Raw genomic sequence first — 24,958 nt, 5'->3', positions numbered from 1 at the left:
GGCACGGTGGTGGCAGCATATATATATATATATACAAATTTTATACAAGACGCGCAAAGTGTGTTAGTCTCGCGAGGAACCGTGCGGAACTTGGTGGGAGCGGACGTGTATACGTAAGGATGTTCTCCTCGTGTTTCTACAAGCTTTTTCCGCTATTTTTCGTGACCCTGTAGCTCGTCGTTCTGCGAGATCTCGAAGTCTCCTCGTCGTTAACGACGACGACGTCGGCGGCACGAAGGAGTCTCCGACGTGCTTGCAGCAATAATTGCGAAAAAAAAAAAAAAAAAAATAAGTACGGGAATGCGAAAGAGTGAACTGCGAGCGCGTGATTCGATTGCGTAAACAGCAATGAAATTTGGCAGTTTGAAGTCGCCCCGTCAAGTCTTCGCACCGTTCCAACGCAACGTGCTGCTTAACGGCATCGACTCGAGTTAATTAAGTCTCAACGTTGCAGAGTTTAACGACGATAATTAATTTCGGCAGCACATCGTCGATCCGATTTCTCGGATTGATGATTCCGCAATAAGGTAAACTAATCGAGGCTCTAAACGCCCCGGCGTGCGCAAAGAGCCTCGGCAACTCGCCAGAACGCGTATAATTATATCCGTAATAGGAAGCGAGTCTCGCATGCCCGACAGTGCTCTCGCGGTCTGCCGGTTATCGTACGGCAAACAATCTCCGCGCAAGCATCTAATCACGCTCGATATCGCTTTCGCATCCCCGCGAAGAGGACGGTGGGCAGAGGTGATACGTATATTTATATATATATATAAAATGTGGTTCGCTCTCGACCGGCTTGTCGCGGTGGAGCTTGGCGCGTCGTGAAAGAAAACGTGAATTACTCGAATTTTAAGTCAATACTCACAGATTCGCCTTTGGCACCTTTCTCTCCCTTCGGTCCCTGGAATTGGTGAACACGGGTCAAAAGGAATTTATTCGGTAAACGTTGGCCGTCGTTTTGCGCGCGCGGGACGCACGGTCGTTCCAGAAAGCGTTTTCCAGCGAAAGGTGGCTCGAGGCAGGCGGTGTGCCGCGTGTGACCACGATGTTGTATATCGATCAGAGAGCGGCGGCGGCGGCGACGGCAGCGGCGGAAAAGCCGCCGCCGTCAACTACCGAGGGGGCTATCGATTCGCGGCCGGAACCACGGCACGGCATTTCGAGTGGATCACTTGGTTATTGCTCTTGCCTCCGAAGAGAGATACGAGAGATGTCAATAAACCGTGAATGCATCCGATGTCAATAAAGCGGCAGCGTCACGAGAGAGAGAAAGAGAGAGAGAGAGAGAGAGAGATATCTCCGTTTTAAATCCAGTATCGCAGCCTTTTGAGCAATTAGGCGCAATTATCTTTCGCGGAAGCATTACATTAAAAGCATTAAATATTCATATTTTCAACATTGCAAGCTTGAAAGAAAAATATGAATACGCCGTTAAATGTGCGCGCGGCAATTATAATATTAATGATGCAACTTGTTAGAAAGAAGTATGAAAAAATATTTCCCATTTAGATAATTCTTCTCCTAAAGTGAGAAAAAATAACGCTGCGGTCTTAAGAGACTAAGGAAGAAATATCGCGCTGTGGTCCGAAATATAGTTATCGCACGTCGAGAGGTGAAAGGGATTATCCTTCTTCGAATACCTTCCTGCGCATTTGAGAGTACACGCGAGAGAGTCGTTTCATTTATACGCTCTCGCATTGGTGCGCATCGAGCGGTCACACGAGCACTGCTCGAGCATCCTTCCGGACACTCCAGAGAGAAGCACGAGGGAGCTGCGCGTTTCCCCCTCCGTTATAATTCGGCCATAAATTTTGATCGGGCGACCCTCTCCTCCACGTGATTATATGCCGAAGGAGTCGCGTGGGAATCTTACCCCGGCCTTAAAAATCGGTCACACCTGATAACGCGGTATTTTGCAAAAAAATAATTCTTTTTCTTTTTTGCAAAATGCCAAACGTTACTGTAGGTGGACGTATTTATTAAATGACAAAATTGAAACGCAATTAATCACGTGGCGATCCAATCAGATTATCATCATGAGTGAACAATTTAAAAAAATTGTTCAAGATTGACCATTCCAAATTTCGTTTTAAAATGCTCGCATTGAGACGTTTCTTTCTTTCTTTCTTTTTAGAATCGATACACGAAAAAAACAATTTTGCGAGAATGGATTTCGAACGAAAGAGGGAGAAAGGCGCAAGACGCTGCTCCGTTCTCTTTGAAATCGGACGGAGGAGGTGAAAAAAGGTTTTCTTTTTTTTTTTTCTTTCGAGACAGTCCCCGGGGTAGATCAGGCAGAATGTGTCGTCGTTACCCCGGGCTGGTCAGACCGTGTCGGACTGTATCGCAGTCGCGCCGGAGGACGAGCGATAATCGAAAGCCAACTGTACCTCCGCGCCGGGAATCCCGTCGGTACCCTGGGGACAAACACAGATCGTCTCGTTAGCGTGTCTCTCTCGACGACGTCGGGCGCGCGATGTAATCGAGTCAGCGGGCTGACTTGACGCGTTCCACGGGCATGACTCGATTTCGGTACGAGTCCGTAGCGGCGATTTTCGAGAAGCGGAGAGATCGCCGGCGACGGAAAATAGAATCGTAGAGACGGCGATCGACAGATTTGAAATTGAAATTTGATCGCGGAGAGAAGGAAGCGGATTCTCGAAATTTCATTACCCGCCGGATTTTGTTTCAGCCGAAATTCTTTACTTCCAAGACTCTCCGACTCGTTAAGGAACTCATCACGGGAGAAGTTATTAATTTAAACAAAAACGTAAAAAAAAATCTGTCCTCGAGATGGTTGTTGAGAGCGCGCGTTGTGTGCGAGGAAAGCCGAAAACCACTAAACCGGAAAATTATTTTTCCGGCGACGGACAAGATCGCCTCGGGATAACATCGGTAAATCTCCGAGATATCCGAGAGCGTTTCTCGATAAACACGAACAGCACGGACGATATCGCGTGTTAGGCGGATCGGATTCGACGGCGGATAAATACTTGATGAAGCATAGGACTTACAGGCAATCCCGGATCTCCCCTTTCGCCCTTCGTTCCTGGGTCGCCCTGCGCGCCCTGAAAGTACGAAGAAACTTGACGGTCGTTCGGCACTCGACTCGCTGTACATCGAAAGAGGAAGGAAGAAAACCGCGTGCACGCACGCTTTTCTATTGAACTCGGATCAAATTCCGAACGATTGCATTTTCGGAACGCGAGAATCGAAAAGAAGCACCATGATAATATGCGACGCAAACGGAAATAGAGCGCGTCCGAATAAGGAGGAGATAATTTACAGAGTGAAAACGGGGTCATCCCGTGGATCGCTCACCTTCATGCCGTCTAATCCTGGTGGTCCCTGAAAGGTAGAGGAAACCTTCGTCAGATACAGACACGGCGTAGCCCATCGATAATATCGAGCGAGCAATATATTGTCGACAGCGACTTAAAAGCTAAATGTCCGCGGAGGGATCTTTATTATTAGAGACGCCCTTTCAGCGCCGTCGTTGCGCCCTCGAGTGTTTCAGGATCGTCCTCGTTAATTCTCACGATTGATCGATTCGCGTGTGCACGCGCGTCAAAGAGCGCAAAAATGCGCCGCTTATACGAGGAGGAATATTTGCACAGCGCGCGCGCCGCTCTGTTTCGCTACGTAAATACAGCCGCAACTCTCGATCGCGTTATACTTCGCAACTTCCTCCCCGCGTGCCGCGGTCCAAGTTTCGAAACTCTCGCTCTCTCCCGCCCGCTCGGATTTTCAAATTAAGTTATAGTTTCGCTATATCGCGCTTGATGTGCCGGCGCAGATATTGGCCGGGGATATTCGATCGATTCGACTCGTTGTAACGAAATTGCGTTCTATTGGATTCTGCACTCTCGGCGCGTTACGACGAATATCCCATCCTCTGTAAATATTTGAGGTATATAACACAGCGGAGATTTATATATCATCTACAAAATTGGAGAGCCGCTTTGCGCTACTTTCAGCCTTAAAAACGGTGTGCAAACATTTCTTCCTCGCGGCGCAATAATGAATTAGATTCGTTTAGCTGCGAGCTTCTCGCTTTTCCGACATTTTAAACTCCCGAAATTCCCATCTTCGACCCCTCTTCGCGGGATAATCCCCGCTCCCCCTCTCGTATTATCGAAATTAATCCCAAGGACTGAGGCAGACTGACAATCGAGGGCGGGCGGCGTCGTGGAAGGCAGAGCAGGAGCTTGAGCAAAGTTGAAAGAAAAAAAAAATCCAAGCGTGCTTCGTACCGAAGCGTCGACGCTTGTCGCGTCTTTGTATTCATCCTTTTTGTTTTTCCTTTTTTTTTCGATCTTATCTTTAAGGTAGCAAGATTAATCGCCGGCCTGAACGATCCGACGATTAACGCCACCGTCGTGGTCGCAGCAAATTAACACGTGTTAATTTATCGTTGTCCTTTTCCTTTCGCCTTTAATCTTTTTGTCTTTTTTTTTCCATTGCCTTGCAACTTGCACGACGGATGCAAAAATATAAAAGAAAGATAGAGTAACGAAAGTGAGCAGAGTCGTTGTCCGATAACCGGATCGCAAAAAACAGTCGGAGCACAATGCAAAAAGAAGCGGTAATAATGTTACTGGATTACTCGTGTGAAAGCATTAATAAACTGGTAGGCAGTTTAGAAGCAAAGGACACAGGCACATGCACATTCTGTTTATTAATCGGGACAATGTAAAACAAAACTGTTTGTTAGAGTTTCAGTATTCACATACGCATTCAATTAGGTCGCCTTAAGGTTGATCGGCTTAAGAGGAGCGCCGCCTTAACAATTAAACGCACGCACACACACGCCTGGGATTCGCGTGTGTAAATATATATATATACATATATATATACATATGTATATACATATATGTGCACACAGAGTGTCGTCCCTTATGACTACCGAGCATTCCTCCGCGTTATGGATTCCTTCGCGAACTCGCAATCGACCTTTGCCGAGCGGAAATTTGATCAAATATTTGGCAGATAAAGTTTAAATTACATCTTCATCCAAAAGCAAAACTCATTAGAAATTAGCTGCAAAAAAATTAGCCGTTGCTATTTACACTCTTAAGATTAATTCGGGAAAACCCTTTACTCAGACGTCGAGAAACTTCCGTAATTAGATTCCGTCTAATGTTTGTCGAGAAGAAAGGAAGAAAAAAAAAAAAAAAAAAAGAAAAGTAGAGTCGATTCTAGATTCGTCAACGAATCCGCAGCAAAAAGGGCTTTCGACACGGCGTGGACAGCCCGTGTGTACATACCCGCGTACGGTCACGCAGGTACGTGTGTATATATGCATTTCTTACTTGTACTTACATTTACAGACATACACATACAAATTGGTATACAGGACGTTCCCCGAGTTTCGTCGAGAAGCTTTTCGCGATCCTTTCCGCGGGGCGCTAGAACGAACGTTTCTCCCAATGGACACTCTCTCGCCCATCGAGTGAAATTTCAGTGGAGAAATTTCGGGAGCCGTGTCGCGAAACGGTATTAAAATAATTCTTGTGTCGCGGGAATCGATAACTGCCAGACGTTTCCGTGTCAACTTTACGCTCAACGGTTTTCGCCAATATCAAAAGTGACGAGATACACGCGCGAGCGAAGGTATATCTAATAACGGGGAGAAGTTTGTTCTGGCGCCCTGAAGAAACCCTTACTACTCGTTCGATACGATATTTTCGAGAAACACACCCCGTATATTTATATACATATCTCGTTTTACGCATCAACGCGACTGCACTTCACGTTTCTCGCCACGCATACGTTTCTTTTCTTCATATGTATGTGTGTATGTATGTGGCTATGTGTGTATGAGCGTCTGTATACGTATGTGTGTGTGTGTGTTGTGTGTATCCATATGTATATGTAGGCGTCGTACATTTTACACGCACAGGAGAATTGCCACCGAGTAGAGCCGTCGGCGTTGTGTTGACGCTCGGAGCTTTACTCCGCTCTCTCACGCTCTCTCGTCCAGTTATCCTCTTAAGACTACATCTGCGTTAATTTATTGTTTCGAGGGTGTACACAGGAATAAGATGTTAGCGTAGTCCGATACATCGATTGTGACGGCGTCGAGCGTCGCCGTCGCTATTCTACGTTCCCGCGTGTCCTTCTTTCCTGTCTTTCGTCTTTCACTTCGGCCAGTTTAAATATCGAGGGTAATGCGTAAATCGATCGGAAGTTGATCTAAACGACTAACACTACTGTTTGGTACATATTCGAAAATGTAATTTAAGACTGCAACGGTATACGTTTACAAGCATTAAAATTTTTGGAAGTAAACACTCAGCGTTTAATAAAAATTGTTACGATGAAAAATTTACACGTAAAAATTCACACGACTTGCTGGCTCGAGCTTTAAAACTGCAAAGGAAAGTCTTGAGTTATTCAAATCAATTTCCGCGCGATCAGGTACACACCGGTCGCCTGTTCTCCGCAGGGAATTAGTATCTTCAATATTTTCCTAGAGATTGAGATCGCCTTTGAAGACACTTCATTATCGGCATCTCGTTGTACTTCGGATCCTTCTTAGGCCAAATGATTACCCATCAGTAATTACATCTTACACGTATTATACGGATCGATTCGAGGTAATCAAGATCCTTCCGGATTTTCCAGCATTTGCAAAACGCTTTTGCAAAACGACAAGCTTGATTGACTTCAATTTTGTTAAATTCTATCGCCGAGAAACGCTCGTCGAAAATATGGATTTATCGTAAACGTCGAGTCGCGTTTGTAATTACATGTACATTATTAAATCACACTCATTGTCGGTCGATTAATCGCCGATGAAAATGTCACGCTGACTTCGTTAACGAACGACAACAAAAACGCCACACACTCGTGATTCTCAAATTCTATGTTAGAGTTCTGCAGGAAAATATCGCGGGCTATCGAAATAGCGCGTTAGTGTACCCGACGGGATAGCGGCGGAAAAGCCGAAAGCAGACGGAGAGAGAAAGAGACGGGTATTCCTCCTACTTGCTATTCGCGGCGGCCGGCCACGTAAACGGTTTTACTACTGTTCGGTGAACGCGCGAAATTTCGCCGCGACCGATGCTCACGCCCGATATCTCACCGACGTTTCCCATGACTCTCGTAAAAGGAGGTCCCGTCGAATGTAAGCGGGCGAATACACCGGTCTTTCTCGCCACCGTTCTCTCTCGCCACGCCTCGGCGGTTGCTGCTGCTACTGCTGCTTCTTTATGCAAGCTTTATGCAAGCGCTGAGCGATGATTTAAAACGCATCCAGCTGTTCTGCGCGAGAGAAAAGCCGCTTTTAGCGAATTTAATTATTAACCGACGCGTTTTTCTCTCCCCTCTTACTGCGATCCAGATCGAGCAGCGAAGATGAGAAGACATTATCGTCGTTTCCCTCCTGATGGAGAGAAGTCGCATCGACGCCAGCAGACGAGCAATCGTGGAAATCTTTTTATTGCGATACAAATTAGTTTTTATTCACTCCGATTTATACCGCAAGGGAAAAAAATTACGTCCGACTTCTCGCTTCTGACGCCGGAATTTAACGCGATTGCAGCAATCAGGGATCTTAATTTTATTCCCCTTTTGTCTCATTAGTATATCTGACAGAATTTCCCGACGTAACCGTACGGAATTCTTGATGGTTCGCGAAATGCGACTGGAATGCTATGAAGAAATGTAGAACGAAGAGGAATCATGATAAATGGCTGGGTTATTATTAGGTGCCGGCGATGCTGCGAAGAGCGAGCTTTCGTTAAGTACAAGCCGACTGAATTATTCTCAGGAGAGGCACAACGGAAAAGTGGATTTTGCCAGACAAGAGACAGGCTGAAAATTGTTTCTCGAGGCCCGTCAAATTACTTTAAACGAAAATTAAACCTTCAATTCTTGCTGCGCGTTTCTTGATCAGTGCAATTACGCGCCTTCATTTAATATTTAATTTATTATTTCGATAACATTTTATTTTTAATCAAAATTTAATTCCAATTAAAAAAAAAAGGAAAACAATCTTGAAAGCATTTGTTTGCAAATCTGTAGAATACGAGAATAAAATATCGCGCAATTAGCACGCAATTTTTACCAACACTTGGTAAATATTTATATGCGCGATTCGCGATGAAATTCGTGAAACTCTACTCTGATACGCTGCGAATAGTGCGACGACCAAAGCGGCTGTCTTCACGTTTTATTCGATAAGATCGAGAAGCTTTCTCACATGCTTACACTAACAAGACTCCTCCGGTGAGAATGGAATCCGTTTGCTTTCCCGTGCACGCTGACGATACAAAATTTAGTGGGACGGCGAAAATTTCTCCTTCCCAGATCCCACCAAACTCCACGATCGAGATTGCCTATTCTCGGCCGGCGCGGGCAGCTGATTATCAGCCGACACGTAGAGTAAGTCAAGAGGACGGATGGCGATGATGCGATCGTGCGCGAGTTACACGCATCGACCGAGCGAGCAGTTCACTTTGAAAGCGTAAACCAAATCGCGGAGATCTCATTTAAGATAGATCGCGTGGCCTCGCGATCTTTTTCTTCTTCTCGGACAATAATGTTTAAATTCGTTATTTTGTCAAATCTGGTCTAAGTTTCTTGCAAAATAAACGGCTCCGGTATACGTGGCATACGTCGAATATACTGGATGCCTTAGATCTATGAAGAGATAATTTAGGGGTGACTTTTTTTTTGACGAATTTTAATCGCAATTTTTTCAATCGATAATTTCGGAGATGTTTCGTGTCGAAAAGTCTCTGAATTCGTCAAAAGAGAAATCTGCTAAAATATCCTTGAATGGTCAATGGGCAGCCATGTGTAGCTTTATTGCATCGATATTGCCAATTAGCATGATTTGATGACCAACCTCGAAGAATTTTAACACCCTGGAAGACGTTCCTTCCGCGTTCCTGTAATCTTCAACGTTAGGCGTCGACGCGACAGATCACTCGACTCGTTTCCGCGCCTGTGAATTTCTATCCGACCTCTGCGCTTCGTCGTCGAGTGATGACGAATCGCGCGCGCGCGCGCGCGCGCGAACAAACATCGTCGATGTTGAGGACCCGCGTTCCTCGACGTCGAAGCGCATTCTTTCGGAGCAGACAAGGTATACGGCGCTCTTCCGAGGAGACACGATTGACGTACGACGACGTATACATACAACTTTCCGAAAGGGAATATATACGCGCGTTCCGCTGCATCGAAGAAATCGAGCCTCGATTCCGGAGAACATGGACGTTGAGACGCTCGCGCATTAAAACACCTTAACGTTCAATTTCACGTTACAGCGATCTCCCTCGCTGGCGGGAGATCGATCGACGAAATCCGCTTCGAGGGGGATCGCAGAATCCGCGGGGTGTCCAGCAGCCAAATCTCAACGCTTCGTGATCGCGCGTTTTAAATTCATTAACGATAAATCGCGGCGGAAGCGACCGTCTTCGCGCTAAATATCTTACGCGTCCGCTCGCCTCCTCTCGAGTCGCCCCTCTCTCGGCGATGCGACGACCGGTTCTCCTTTCCTCACGTTTCCCTCGTAATCGTATGTACACGCAAAACACGCAGAGACAAGTGCTCGAGGGGCGATCGAGAGGCGCTCGTCAGGCCGCGCTTGCTGCGACTGGCTGCCGCGCGACAATATAAACGCACTTATCGGCTTATCAGCGAATTCCGCGGTGGCGGCGGCGGCGGCGCCAAGTAACGATGACGTTAGGAGCGGGAGATCCGCGTTCTTACCGTGGCGCCAGGTTTCCCGGAATCCCCGGGCTTTCCGGACTCTCCTCTCAGTCCCATGGGCCCCTGAAAGTAGATAGACAGAACGCTCATCAGCACGTCTCGCCGCCGACTTCCGACGCGCGATTCCCGCATTCGGGTCTCGCGCGCTCGCAAGGCGAGGTGGTCGAAGCGCGGACCCCGTCGTTCGGAGAGAACGGTAAATGCAGCTCTACGTATTTTGTAATTGTTTTATCATGCAGAGATATGTGTATACCTTCCATACATTGCGCACACCTCTCTTCTCGTCTTTCTTTCCCGTGTACTTTGTTCTGCCGATAAAGTCCAATTCGTTAATTATATCACGTGCTAAGATATTCTATCCTTTTGGTCCTCAATTTTTTACTTTCGCAAGAGACAATTTTATAAAGAATGTGATTCTTCTGAAAATGTATTGAAAATGATAGATCTATTACAAAGTGCACTGAGAAATTTCCAATTGTATTAAATTAATCGAATAAGCGTCAGGACCGAAAAGGATGACAACAACTACGACGACATTGAAATTTTCGGATCGCGAATTTTGCGGGGAAAGCGAAGGCAAGGTGCAGGACCTTCTTTCCGAGAACGTCCGGAAGTGTTCGCTCGTTCACGTCTCGTCTGTCTTCGCGTTCTAGAGCGTGCTTAAGGCTACACGTGTGTGCGTGTATATTCGTGCGCGCGTGTGTGTGTGTGTAATCTGGAGAGAAAATACGTACGGGCAGTCCCATCGGACCAGGATCCCCTTTGGCACCCTTTTCTCCCTGCAACGTGAAAAAAGAGAGAGCGACGCGTGAGAACGGGCTTGCCTGCATCGCGACGGTGTCGCGCACGCAAAAAGGCGGTCTCAAAGATCACCGACATGAATAGCTTCACGCCTCGAGAGTCACATCGCGAACGCGATCTTTCTTCGCGAAGGGTTCTCAAATGACAACGCACGTCTACAATCATCCGCCGCTTCCTTTCTCGGCTTATTTCGTAATTAAACAAAGGGAGCCTCCTACAATTAATTATTTCCAGCTTTCAATCATATCCACAGCTGGCATCGGAAAAATATAAAAGAATTTGAAATATCAAAAAGAACGAATTTTTTCTATACCGTTGTTTAACCATGCTGTTATTTTTATTTTTGTTTACTGCAGCGTACGGGGTAAACTAATAACGTAAAAAAAATAGTGCTGTTTATTATCGCGCTTATATTATATAACCGAGTTTGCACAGTAATATGCGGCTGCGTTTTTTCCCCTCAACATCATTAATAATATGACAAAGATATAAAGATGCGGAAGTAAAAAGTTTTCGAAACGGTCCCGTGCGCGAAATAGCGACGCAAACAGATCGATTCTGTTATTCAATGTTTGCAGTCCCCGAGAGAGAAATCAACATTCGTTTTCCATTGCGTGAGTACGAGCCGCGTAACTGCGTTTTTATATTTCATACGGTACGCGATCAACAAATAGATAATAGTTACTGACAGGATCGCCCTTGGCGCCGTCGTGTCCTCTGTCACCCTTTATCCCGGGCGGACCCTGCAGTCCGGGAGTACCAGCGGGTCCTGGAGGTCCTGGCGGGCCCATTATCTATGCACGAATAATAGAACGAAAATGTCAAAAATAATTACACGAACGCTCCTTGAAAAAAGAAGCATCTCCGCGGCGAATTAACTTTGAATTCTATCATCTTTGCATTCGTTTCATTAAATGATTATAATTACTAAACGTTACACGTGTAGTTTTTTATTTAAAAAAAAAAAATTTTTTATTCGACTAAATGTACTGTGAAACCGGAAAATATAGAAAAATAGATTTCGTTTTACAATTTGTATAGCTCCGAGCGAATTGCTTTATAATCGCTATAAATCGCAAAAGGGTTACATAACTTCATAAAACGCGACTATAACAAAGCGTAAAGTCGATGTAGCAACACGAACTGCAAATTTAAAATCCGTTCAAACGGGAAACACGAAAGCTATTGTTCTCCATATTTTTTTTACGTATCGAATATTTCCCCGAGTATCGCGTGTATCTCACGCTTACATCTGCTAGTTGCAGATGTAAGCGTGAGATTGCGCGTTCGTGAGATAACTTACCACTTCCCCGGCGTTCATCTCGAACGTGCCGTCTCCCTGCGAACAAATACGCATACGATATGTTCACACGTGCGCTAATATCATGTTACATACATTTCGTGGGCCGCATTAAAACGACCCTTCTACGCGCATTCTTTTCTCGATCGGGCGATTCTTTCATCACGCGATCGAGCTGATAAGCGCAAAGATTTGATATCGGAAATACAAACTTTCACGTACCTGTCTTCGTCTGAGCTTTTTGTACTTCTGTGGATGGAAGGCCGATGTCCCGCCATGAAAAGAGATTTATTTTATCGTTAGATTCTGTTTGACATATGTCCGCGTCGGGACCGCAATTTCGTACTATCGCGATCGATCGCGTGCAGCTTGCTGTGACGATAAAATACGATATAAGAGATGATACAGCGGCTTCGATCGCGAAATTCCGGCAACTGCGTTCATCGAATCATCGTTCATAAAAGATATAACGTTAGAGATATACTAGACGTATTATTCTTCGATAATATAAAAGCCGGTTTGAATTTATTCGATCCTCAGTAAAATTAATTTCCGCGACATTGCTTCGATGAGATCATATTTTCTACGGTTATTGCATACGCGGCTCGTTATCCAACGTGATATTAAAGGTGCGCTCAAGATTATAATAAAAAAAATAATTAAAAATTAATTAAGAAAATTAAATAATGTTAAATTCTATGTATAAAATTCCTCTTTATAATATTCTTTTATTATTTCAATTATATGATTCTCTCTATAAACACTTTCTTGTATCCATCTATTATTCCTTATTTTATAGAATACTATTAAAATAATCGTAAACAGCATTGAAAGACGCACTCACCGATTCGCCTTTCTCTCCTTTCTCGCCTTTCAGTCCAGGATAGCCCTGTCGACAGGCAAAATCGCATAAGACGGAATATTTACGATAAGAGGGGTCATTGGAGCCGTGGCTTTAGGGGCAATTACGTACCGGTGGGCCGGGTAGACCCGGAGGTCCCATAAGGCCAGGAGGACCGATGTCACCGTAATCACCTTTTTCACCTTTGGGTCCGGATATTCCCTGAAGAGAGACAAATGTGAGCGCGACGTATGTAAAATGTTGAAAATTTATCCGCCGCAATTTTTCCGTGGGTTACATAATACTGCGCACACATTTTAATTATATGCAACAATACTTGTGTAATATTATGTCAATTATACGACAAGTTCAACGTGCGGTGAAAAGGTAATGTATAATATGTTGCGAATGTTCTTCTACGCTCGATGAGCCCGATAATGCGCTTATATTTTTCCGATCAATTTCGATAACGCTTATAATATTATAATATTTCAATTACGCATGAATCTAGCAATAATAGTGATATTCAACGACCGATTTCCAAAATACGCAATATCATCTTTCCATTAATGCCAGGAAATCTCGCTAAATTTTACATAATAATAAGCGATTTATTACTGTTCTCTTTATAATATTGAAATACACAAGTGTCAGTTATGTAAGGCATACAATATCGAAAGAAATCCTCGGTTATTAAGAAATAACACGTAACGTATATAAAAATTGATTCCCGTATTACAATATTTTTCCTCCCATTTCTTCGATTCAATGATATTCACAATGTAAAATACACCAGCAATAAAATTATGCAACAATATAACGAAAGGGATATTAAATTCTCGCCATCTTTGCGCGGCGTGTAAAACGTTTCCCGAATATTACGCCCGGGAAGGGCGTGAGAGGAGTTTTGGGGGGAAATTTCTCATTTGCGTCCTACTTACCGGTAATCCAGGAGGTCCTTGAATACCGGGTTCGCCGGCGGTACCGTTGAGCCCCTGGAAGCCCTGCAGTCCCATCTCTCCCTTGGGCCCTGAAAGCGAATTTGCCGGCCGTGAGCCCGCCGGTTTGTTCGACTCTCGGTTCGCCGAAGTTAGATTAATTCGCGCGCGCGGACGCCCACGCGATCGATGACGCCCGCCGCAATTCCGTAAACGCGCGCGTGGCAAGAAAACACCCCTGCCCACCTTCGTCTTCCTTCCGTCGTTCTTCTTCGCTCTCGACTTCTCATTTCGCCCCGGGGCGATTCTCCGTGCCGGGAATACTTCCGGCGTGTTTATCCCGCCCGGCGCGAAAGAATAGTTCCACCCGGGGGGGTCCGCAGACACTTCATTGTCGATCTAACTATCGAGAATCTTTAAATACGCGGAGCGTTCTCTTTATCTTGCCTCTTAAAGACGGGCACGGTGACTTAGAACAAGTGCCGGATTCATCGCGTATATTGAGAGCGGAAAGTCTGGGCGACATTCTTTGTATTGACAAATTAATCTCGTCTGATGACACGCTTAGTATATTTCGCTTTCAAAGCGACAGTCAATGAAATATTGCTCCGATATATCAATACCTTTCGATGCCTTTGATTGACGTTGTGAAAAGCATTCGTTCAAAAGACTTGTCGTGCCGACAATCCTTTAATGTTTGTTGCTAAACGCGCAATAACATTATAACGATGATGAATATCGATCATCTGACGGTCTCTTTGGAAAACGTAAGCGTTTAATTAAATCTTCAATTCAATACGAGGCGGATTAATATTAAATTCTCTCGCCGAACGGTCGGCGTTATTAACTTTTGATTAAACTTTTTAAACGCGGAAGACGAAGTTGGCGTGTTATATTCAAAAGGGATTTGAAGGCCGCCACGATTTTTTCCCCCCCAGGGGCCAACACGGGGATCATTTGCAAGTTTCGCGAGAGAACTTTTCGAATCGTTTTGCCATTACATATCTTCGAAAGTTAAACACGGAATCCTGAATTGAACTTGCGCCCGCGTGCATTCGGACCCGCATCATTTTCTGTATGCTCGCATAATTAAGTGGAAAAACAGAATATAACTTCACGATATTTTGGATATACGATGAAATTTAGGGAGATCCTATTCTTCCATGATTATGCAAGAATGATTAAACATTAATGTATATAGCAGCAGAGTTAAACGATAATCTATTTCTCTGGAAGAAATTTAACGTTAATTTTTCTCATATCGTATATTGAGTATCTTTGCGAGATACAACTTAAAAAAAAACAAATAAAAAAAAAGAAACAGTAGTAAAATAAAAAGTAAATAAAAAGAAAAATTAGCAGCATTGACCACCATCGATCGCGGAACATTTTCTGAAAAATGTGGTTATTACTGCTGACCGTCGTCCTGAAAAAAGTCGGAACGAATCCCCGTAATTTTCGGATTTTGCGCACGGGTGCACGGGGGGGAGGGGAGAGGCGCGGCCGAAGGTACGGTGGACGAAGAAACGCGCGCAAGAGGGACCCACGGGTCCTCCTGATCATGAATAAACGAGGGCGGATCGTTTTTTCGGCGCTTATCCGCCGCTTTTCTCGCCGATTGCCCGCCGCGGTAGGGTGGCTTTCGTGGTAATCTACCTGATGTACCCGCGTCTCCCTTGGCGCCTTTATCGCCCCGGTAACCCCGTTCGCCGGGCTCACCCTTTGTTCCCGACAGGCCGGGGGCACCCCTCGCCACTGCCGCACCGCTCTCACCCTTGAAACCCTACAATGACACTGCAAGGTCAGATCCAACCAGGTCCTCCATGTGCGCTGTCAATTTTTTTTTCTGCTTCTACGACGAAGCGTTAATCTGTCGTCTTTCAGAGAGGAGGGAGAGGAGGAGGGGACGGTGCCTCGAGATCTACGTCAAACATGTCGATCGATCTTGGCACCTCACATTTGTTCGCGTGTAAAGTTAATAATTTTGCGCACACATGGATATTGAATCGGATATTTTTCACGCGACAGTTTCGGCGCCAAGATCGTCCAGCTACTTTTTACACTACACACAATTAAACACATTTCTAATTGAAAACACATTTCTAATATTCACTCTGTAACGTAGACAACGACTACTAAGACTTATGCGACTAGGGAGAATTCGTTAGTGGGTTCAAATTTAGTAGAAAATTGAGGGACTACCGATATCTCTCTTTCTCTTTCGTCGCTTCACGATAACGTCTGTGATTTATAGTCTCTCCTCATAATTACAACCTGTAGAGCCAGTCCAACTGGACGCTTCTAATAAGTTTCTTTCTTGCTCGCAAAATAGAAATCCCATAAAATTTTGATTTATTACATATTGGCAATTCCGTGTATTTTGTGCAACAGCAACTTTCAATTTAAACGCATCGTTAAAGCATAATGTAATGATTTATGCATTTCGTGTAATGTTATTTACTGATACTCAAGAAACTTTATACTAATTTGTTACGTGCGTTTGTAAAATTTTAATTAATAAGCAATACAGATTCAAATTAAATCATACAGATAAATCAAACAGACAAATTAAATATTCTTCATAATACAAATAACAATTATAATTTTAATGGACTGAGAAAGACCGCGCGCGAGAGAAAGAGAGAGAGAGAAAGAGAGAGAGAGAGTGGGGCAAGGAATAGACAGAAATAAAGTATTAAAAAAGTATTAAATAAATATAGACAAAAATTAATATCGCGAGTTATTGAGCGTGAGAGAGTCGCCGTGGTCGCGACAGAGTAAGCTACATACTTTGAATACTTACGCGATAGGCTGCAGGCGCTTGCGATCGCCGGTCGATAGGGTTGCGAGAGCCTCAACACAACAACAAGCCGGGGGTAGAGTGGTTATTAGTGATTAGTGAATCGAACCGACACACAGGGAAGAAGTAGTGGGATGGTGTTACTCGCTACATAAACACAAATTAGTTACACAAGCTACGTACACTACGCCGAGGATCACTACTGACTAACTGTACACACAGACACACGCATACATTGTCAAAAAGCGATCGATATCGTCCCCATCATCCCAAAAGGGACAGTGGCGAACGTGATAGACCTACATGGTGGTCCGGAACAACCAAAAAATATTTTAGGCATCTTTCCGCGAATTTGGAATCTTCATTCTTCCTCGGTAAGAATATTGGAGAAAATCACTCACATTTCAACGAGCTTTCAATCCTCAACGTTAAAGGTTCTGTCAAGAGAAAACTTGGAAATAAATAACATTCACTCAAAAGTTAATGAAATTGACAATCTAAAGTATATTTACGAGCAGAAATCGATTCCAAATTATCAGAAAATTCATCTTTAAAATATTTTTCGATAGATTTAGCGCACCCTGTATACGTTAGCTGTAGTTAGATGTACACTTGGCCGCGGCTTTGCAATCGGGACGCACGCAGCGCATCCGGGGCAAGTCCCGGGTCCGCGTCTCGTTAGAGAGCCAAATCGAGCGGACAAACAAAGTTGCGAGCTTGCTCCGCGGTCGAATGGCGAATTTCACGGTTCGGTGTGTCGGGGGTAAGTATCGCGCACGGACACGTGTATCCGCGAGTTTACCGTCGCGGTTCGGAGCAACGGAACCGCCGAAGTTGCTCCGAAGGGTAATTCTCAGCGCTCGAAACTGCATTTGCAACGGCGTTGCCGAGTTACAAGATTGCGTATATATATATATCTCGCATTTAATTCCGTTCTCTGCAAATACTGTATTGAGCGCGAATTTATTTCCAAATATCGTCGCGAAAATGCTGCAAATCGCAACTGCATTTAATTAAGTAAATTCTCCTTAAAAAATTTTTATTTCGTGCAGTATCAAACATTTTTTTGTTTTACGATAAAATGCATCAAATGTTATTTATTCGATGCATTAGGTGTCTACACTTTTCGTAAGAAATATAGAAAATTTGCGAATATTCCCGTTTTATTTATTAATTTTAATTCTACCACGTTTTTAACATGCGATAAAATTTACCATCAAGAGTACTCAACTTTACGTATTAGTTGTAAAAAGTAGCTGAATGAAAATCTGTGAAAATAAAATACACAAAATTGCGTAAAATTTAATAGCTTCTAAATGGAACAGAGTACTTTCACGAACGCGTAAAATGAACAAGCGAACTTTGTAACATTACGGCAAGGAATACATATTTGAACATTTAATATCCATCAAATGGACGTATTTAAAAATTAATACCGTTGATTTACATATCAAACTTCAGAGAAAAAAATACCGTTTCATAAAACGATAATTTGTTGTATAAAAACAATTTATAATTTATAATTTATATTGTAAAAAAACTTTTATCGCACATTAATTTTTAGAGTTTTCTCAACTTCAATTTCCAATTCTAATATGTTGATTCGGGAAATATTTATTTTATATGTTCTAGCTGTTATATAAAATATCGAAATTGATGTTCATTATAAAATAATTAATTAATCATATAGAATCATACATTTCTTGTTAAATCACAATAAATTTATTCTTTTTATTAATAACGCAAAATTTTAAATTAATAATTCGAAAATATTAAATATTTATCTCTCTACCATATGCAAAGTGATTAAGAAAAAAATGAAATATTAAAATGCAATCACAGTTCAGCTTCTATTCAAGTTTCTTGTAAATAGAAATGACCAATTTCACCAACAGAATTACATTTTTAAATGGATTTAAATGTTCCATTGGATGATTGCAATTACATTTCAATCAGGCTGACGATCCCATTAATTTAAGTGAGGCATGAAAATTTAGGAAGTTGTATATATCGTCGATAAGAAATCAATTAGTAATTTCATTAATGAATATACGTGTTAAAAACTTCTTTTAGCTGCTGTATTATCAAATATATGTTTTTAATTAATTTAAAAAAAAGATTAATAGATATTAGTGCGACATTCAAAGCGCTAAGGAATTAATATCGTAAATAAACCCCTCGGAATACGCGCGTGGTCGCCGTTTGCAGTTAGCCGTCTAGAGTTACGATCGCTCGGCAGATCTACGGAATATACTTACGGTGGACCCGAAAGAGTGGTACTGCCGCAGCACGCCAAGCTCTTAGGCGCAGTAGTTATGGGTGTTAGGCGTGTAGGCGTGTAATTCGGCCGGAAGGAGAGCGCTTAAGCCCGTCACCCCCTGTTTGCCAGCTTGCTCTTTCGCTCGCTCGCTCGCTCGCTTTTGCCAGCCCGGGTTCACACAGCCTGCGGTTCGCGGTGTCGGGGTGGTGCTGCGTACGTGTGTGGAGACGATCGACGTCTCGACATTCGCGAATATACGATGGGTAATAAAGGGTAAAAAAAATGATAGAGAGAGTTAAGGGGTGAGAGGGGATCCGAGGAGAAGCCTCGAATACCACAATATCCGTACGTGTTATTTGCTGCCACCAACGTTTTTTTCTTTTTTTTTTTTCTAACTACTTTCTCTTCCCGTTTTCCTGTCTGCTATTTTGTTCTTTTTTTCTTTTCTTTCTCTTTATTGTTGTTTTTCTCTTATTTTTTTATGGGACGAACGAGTCCCAACAGTCGCTCGAGGTACATATGCAATTCCGAGACCAGATACAAGCGTACGAGGAAAGTTCCGGAAAAAAGCATTGAAAAATATCGTATACAAAAATATATACGAGCCCGTGAATCAAATGGCAACGAGAGTAGCAATTGCAACGTAACGTTATTGAACGTAAATAACTTCCATATGTGAAATATTCTGAAATCAATATTTTCGAATATATTAATTTTTATGTTATATGGAAGATTTAATAAAAAAAAAAACAATTAAACGTAGAATCATCTTCAAAAATCACTTTTCTCATCACTATTCTCTTGTCATAATAAATTTTTTTAATTATTAATTAATTGTTTTATTGAGTTATCGTAATATTGAAATGGCATTTAATCTGCTCTTTTTTGGTGTAAATAGAGGAGTTTTGTTTGCGCTTCTCTTAAATTAAATTTGCGTGTTTATCGCTTCACATTAATATGAAACGACAAGAACGTCAATATTTCCGACGATTATGGATTGCCTTATGGCAAGGAACTTTCCTCGGCTCGTAGCCGTCCGAATGACGATGCTGTTCAACTGCACTTTATTCGACGATGCAAAGTGTGACGGCGTGATGTACGTGCTCATGCTCGCGTGACTGCGTGAAGAGTGGCGCGCGTGCTGCTGCCTCTCGCGCGGCTAAAGCGTATCACAGTGCGACGAAGTCGCTTATTTTTTTTTTCTTCTTTCAGGACCAGAGATCTTGGGATTACAAAATCTAATATTCCGTGGGAAAGCGCGAGATGTCGACGATGCTCGAAAGTGGGACGAAAGAAACCAAGAAGGCGGAAAGGAGAGAAAGGACAAAAAGAAATTGGACATTTTAACGCAGAAGAGAGAGAGAGAGAGAGAGAAAATTATTCCTCGGGACCACGAAGAGTTATTTAATCGGTAAAAATAAAAGATCGAGGAGACTGAAATACGACGAAAGATTCTCAATCGGTTAAATTATATAACTTTCTCGGTGATAATTTTATATCTCGGATATATATTAAAACTGTTGGAAATTCTTCAAGAGATTCAAAGTTTTTTTTTTTTTTTTTTTTTGGACGGTAAAATGTTGAGACATCAATCACGTTCGAGTTATAAAGATTGAATATCGAGTTACAAGAAAATTTTGAATTGAAAGAAGCATTGGCGCAAAAACCGACAAATTAAGCAGCAGTATTCTGTAATTAATCTCCAATAAAATTTAATGCAATTTTAATTTGAAGTTTATTTGCCAAGATAATTTAATGTTAAAAATCGAAATCCGTCAAACTGCGAAAGTGGAGCATCGATTATTTCCAGATTAATTCTATACACCGAGAATTGATTAGTATTCTCAAAATTGAAATATGACTAAACAAGCGATATATGATAAAATCGAAACGTAAACGTTGAGCGACGCGAGATCCGCTACTCCAATTAAAACGCGGAATTAAGGGCGACGTAATCAGGAATATCAAATCAGGCAATCTAGGGCCGCCGCGCGTTGGAGAGACCTCGCTGAGTCCATAAACCCTCGTCCACATATATAGACTGAAGAGAGGCATGTTGTGACACAGGTGTAAAAACAAACTACGTCCACACGAAAGAAAGCCACGATCACGTCATGCTGCTCACACAAGAGATCCGGATAGTGACATTCGAATCAAGAGGCATGCGGTTATCGACGGACGCGGGAGCGCGCGATATGTTTTTCTACGCATGCAAAGCATGCGACACAGCATGCGGGACGTGGGATGTAACGGGATCAATGAAAGGGGGTAGTACAGGATATCGAGAAACAGATTGGATGGACCCCATCTTCTTTTTTTATCCTTTTTTTTTTTTTTTTTTTAATTTCTTTCTGCTTCCTGTACGTTCGGATTCAATCAACGGGGTAACGGGATTGGCGGATGGATGAATGGACGGCCGGATAGACAGGCGGACGGTCGTACGGAGTTACTTTGGTCTCGATGGTCGGTCGGAGGACCTCGCTGAAGCTTACCCTCTTCCCTGGTTTTCCCCGAGCACCCTTCTCGCCGGGCAGGCCGGGCGGTCCCGTCGGGCCCAGTTCTCCCTTCTCGCCCTGTGGCCCTGCGTGCCGTGCATAAGATAAGACCTGGTGCCCGCGTGCCACGTCGGCTCGTTCGCCCGCTCGCACGCATGCGGTTGGCGAACGAGCCGCGCGCGGACAATTTCCGGGATCGGCGGCGTTTATCGAGGATCCTGTTCGGGGCTAAGTGGCGTTTGACGGATCGCGTGATCGATCTTTACGGAAATGTATTTCGACGCGTTAATGTCGAGGAAAACGGTTGGCAATTTTGAAAAACGCATTACGCGAGAAGAACGGAACTCGATGGAAAGTCAAATAACCGGTCGCGTTAAAATGTAAATTCGGATGCAGACAAACGTAATTAATGCGGAACTTTAAACTTGTTAAATTTGACGATATCGATCAAGATTGAATGACTAAGAGTTAGAATTGTAGCCTGTCAAGCGTCGCACGGATTAATAATTCATTTTTCTAGCGGTGTGCTCTCCAATCATCGCCGACATGTTTTCGACCAATGAAATTCTGATTTATCGCGCTTACGCGATTTATTGACAGATAGAACTGACAGCTAACAAAATGATACATGTCGGAACGAGAACGATCAATGTCGCTCACACGACTAAAGAAACAATGTTTTACATTTACATAATATTTTCTTCCTCTTGCTTTTCAACAACGAAATAACATTTTTAGTGCCTTTCTCAAAAAAAATTGATATGTGTAATTTTACAGTAAAAATTTCCGACATTTGAATTTTACATTTATTTATCTTCTTTAACAGTGATGCGCATATGTCAATTTAATGGCGTTTGAGATATTAATAGAGCATAGCGTTAATTTGTAACGTTTCGAAAAATTCCTTTTTTTTTTTTGCGTGTTATTCTACTATTAATTTGCAAATTTTGCAGCTGCAAAAAATATCGGGCAAACAAAAGGAAATTTGAGGATCACGTAAGCGGATAACACGAGCAAAGTAAATATACTCGCTGTACAACGCGCGCGGCTGATTCTAAAATACGACGTTGCCATAGTATCGACAGTAGCGTTTCCGCGCGTCTACACCGTCGCAGTAGTTCGTGCCGTGAAATTGCGAGACGGATTTGTATGTGGGTAAATTAATTCTGTCAGGTGCGCATGTATAATGCCCGGAAACGGCGTTACCGTCCTTAGTTCTCCGCTGTCGTCGCACAACGGTATAAAGACGGATTAGCGTTCACGTAATTTTGTTCCGTCGAATACGTCGCGCGGCCCCGCAGTGCTCGTAATATATTGTCTCCAGAGATATCGACGCAGCTATCTTATCAATGCTAAATTATTTTCTTACGCGAGAAGACGAATCGACGCAAAGCTCCTCATCTAGAATTCCGACGATCTCCAGAAGAAGGGAAGTTAAGCCGGTCTTTTTACCGAATCCCTTTTAAGAGGGGCCCTCATTTTTACTTTGCTCTTAATTAAGATAAAGCTTTACCGTAAAAATATTATTTCATTACGTGATTACAATTCCATTACGCGACTCAACATTGGCTAAATCCGATAAACTTATTTTCTCTGAAAATAGCATGTAATATGCCATATTTCCGTAACTTCGTAATGTTTTAGTCGTAATCTTCTGAGTAGTTATTATACTCTGACAATCTCTCTAAGTTATTGAAAGTTCCGTAGGCGTTTAAAACTCTTCCTACGTTCCCCGGTACCTTGACAAGTCTCTCACTCGATTATAATCACGGAGTTTCTCTCGCGGATCAATCACGTCGCGAGGCAGTAACTAATATCCGCGACGCTTTTGCCAATATCCGTCGTCACGGTCAACACGGCGCGCGCTGTAAACGGTCGTTTACGAGTAGCGCGAGATCGGATTCTGAATACGTCCGCGATCGTAAATCATTTTCTCGCCGGTGCGCGGAACGGCGGCGGCGGCGGCGGCGGGGGGCGTGCGAACGTTGACGAACGACCGAGTCGTGAGATATTGGCGCGTGAGGGTCGGAATTTTTTAAGACCGCGTCTTTTTCCGCGAACTAGATATTCTTTGCAGCTTCCGCCCGCGCATGCCGTACTCCGAGACTGTGCATTTATTACCCTTTGCACTATTTACGAAATGTGTTGCGCGTGATGTCTCGTCTCGTGTAACTTTAAGCAAGGTTGAATCTTTTATGCACAAAGTAGCACGGAATTGTCGTGACAACTCCCTCAGGCTACAGATTCTCGGTTGTGCCCGGAAGTAATTCGTTTTTCTCATATTTCTCAAGTCGAAAAAGCTAATCTTATTAAAAACCAAATATTTGTACTTTAAATTCTCCAAACTCTAAACTTTTAACTCTTGTTAAAAACTGCTTTATCCTTCAAATTATAATAAATATTTTTAGATTATAAAATGCTGCATGTATTATAATTATATTTCAATATAATTACATCGCGCGTTGATCATTTTTTACTTTTTTTTTCACCGTAGAAACAACAGTTGCAAAAATTTAACTTTTCTTTTTAATGTTTCTTCTATTTTCCGTGCAATTTTTCCGCGACAAGTCACGCATGAAATTTCGCGACACGCCGTTATGCGCATAAATGTAGTGAAGTTTTTGGGACAATGCTCCTCGAGGACGCTCAACTCTCGAAGGGTTAATGGCCGATCCGTGCGAGATGAGGTTGCATAGAGAAAAAAAAGGAGGCTCGCGAATGGTAAAGAAAGATTTGCTCACGGCCGCATACATTACTACACACGGCCAGGCGTTCTTCTTCGCGTGTACGCCCACCGCATGACCGCACGATCGTCTCTCTCGATCCTCTCGAGGAACTGCACGATCATTCAAGTCAAGATTTCCTCGTCAAACATTTCCGCGTTTTCTTCGCTCGAGGTCACGCCGAAGATAATCGATTCACGGATGAATGCAATTGCGTTCCGATCCGAATGATCGTACCCGGCCGACTTAATCCCCTCTCGTGGATCGCAAAATTAATGATTTCTCAATCGCGTTTTAATTACGCATCGCGTTGCTCCGAAAAAAAAAAATCTATCCACGAGAGAATCGGAATGGAAAATCAATGAGCTTGATCATAGCATGTCGGAATTAACATTTTATAAAATAATATCATTTAATACTATTTAATAATGAAAAACAAAGTGTTGATTTTAAACAAAATATCTCGATAGAATTATTAATATAGAATATTTCTATGAAAATAAAAAGTAATTACGAATAATAAAATTAATGATGCGTAGCCCACAAAGATTTTCCAGTTAAAGGATTACGATATTCGATTGAAATAAATTTTTAACGAAGCAAATAATTTCCATGAAAAATTTGCAAAGAGTTACCGTGACGCTGCTTTTGTATTCCTCGCGGGAATGCAATTGACGTGTAACATTTAATCATATATCACGTATGCAGATTATCTCGTTTGTATGCTTACCAGGTGGTCCTGGTGGACCAGGTGGGCCTTCGAATACTCCGCTCGGAAACTGTTCGCCCTTCAAGGTCGTCGTGTAGCCTCGATCGCCTTTATCACCCCTGTCACCCTGTCGAAAATAAACTTTTAATGATTTGAATAATTATTACGCAACTTGATGTTCTCGCGTTCTCAAAGGGCATTTCGTTGTGATAATTATTTTCTGAAAATAAAACACTTTGTTTCTCTTTTCTTACCTCGTTCTTTGCGACAATGTAAATGATAAGTTAATTAAGAAAATACTTTTTCCAATGAATAACTTCTGACAGTCTTTTATCACCTCGGTATCAAGCGTCGGTAATTAATGTGCAAGA

At 42.9% G+C, this 24,958-nt stretch overlaps 1 protein-coding gene across 13 annotated transcripts in view; it reads right to left on the bottom strand.

Moving 5' to 3' along the window:
* LOC105671696 (collagen alpha chain CG42342-like) overlaps nucleotides 1-24,958 on the bottom strand; it is a 134,769-nt gene that overhangs the window by 5,004 nt on the left and 104,807 nt on the right. For 6 of the 13 annotated variants that reach the window (XM_067350087.1, XM_067350085.1, XM_067350081.1 and 3 more), the window contains 15 exons: nucleotides 24,609-24,714; nucleotides 21,153-21,241; nucleotides 15,257-15,383; nucleotides 13,604-13,692; nucleotides 12,795-12,884; nucleotides 12,666-12,710; nucleotides 12,044-12,070; nucleotides 11,825-11,860; nucleotides 11,211-11,315; nucleotides 10,455-10,499; nucleotides 9,721-9,783; nucleotides 3,322-3,348; nucleotides 3,015-3,068; nucleotides 2,391-2,417; nucleotides 866-901 (listed from right to left, as the gene is read on the bottom strand). In XM_067350087.1, coding sequence (XP_067206188.1) covers nucleotides 866-901; nucleotides 2,391-2,417; nucleotides 3,015-3,068; nucleotides 3,322-3,348; nucleotides 9,721-9,783; nucleotides 10,455-10,499; nucleotides 11,211-11,315; nucleotides 11,825-11,860; nucleotides 12,044-12,070; nucleotides 12,666-12,710; nucleotides 12,795-12,884; nucleotides 13,604-13,692; nucleotides 15,257-15,383; nucleotides 21,153-21,241; nucleotides 24,609-24,714 — 966 coding nt within the window. Of the gene's footprint in view, nucleotides 1-865; nucleotides 902-2,390; nucleotides 2,418-3,014; nucleotides 3,069-3,321; nucleotides 3,349-9,633; nucleotides 9,784-10,454; nucleotides 10,500-11,210; nucleotides 11,316-11,824; nucleotides 11,861-12,043; nucleotides 12,071-12,665; nucleotides 12,711-12,794; nucleotides 12,885-13,603; nucleotides 13,693-15,256; nucleotides 15,384-21,152; nucleotides 21,242-24,608; nucleotides 24,715-24,958 lie in introns of those variants that run through there. The other 7 variants (XM_067350083.1, XM_067350086.1, XM_067350084.1 and 4 more) reach the window with 7 other exon arrangements.

The sequence above is a fragment of the Linepithema humile genome, chromosome 2 (genome assembly GCF_040581485.1).
Source record: "Linepithema humile isolate Giens D197 chromosome 2, Lhum_UNIL_v1.0, whole genome shotgun sequence".
Lineage (NCBI taxonomy): Eukaryota > Metazoa > Arthropoda > Insecta > Hymenoptera > Formicidae > Linepithema > Linepithema humile.
This window is presented reverse-complemented; position numbering and strand designations above follow the sequence as displayed.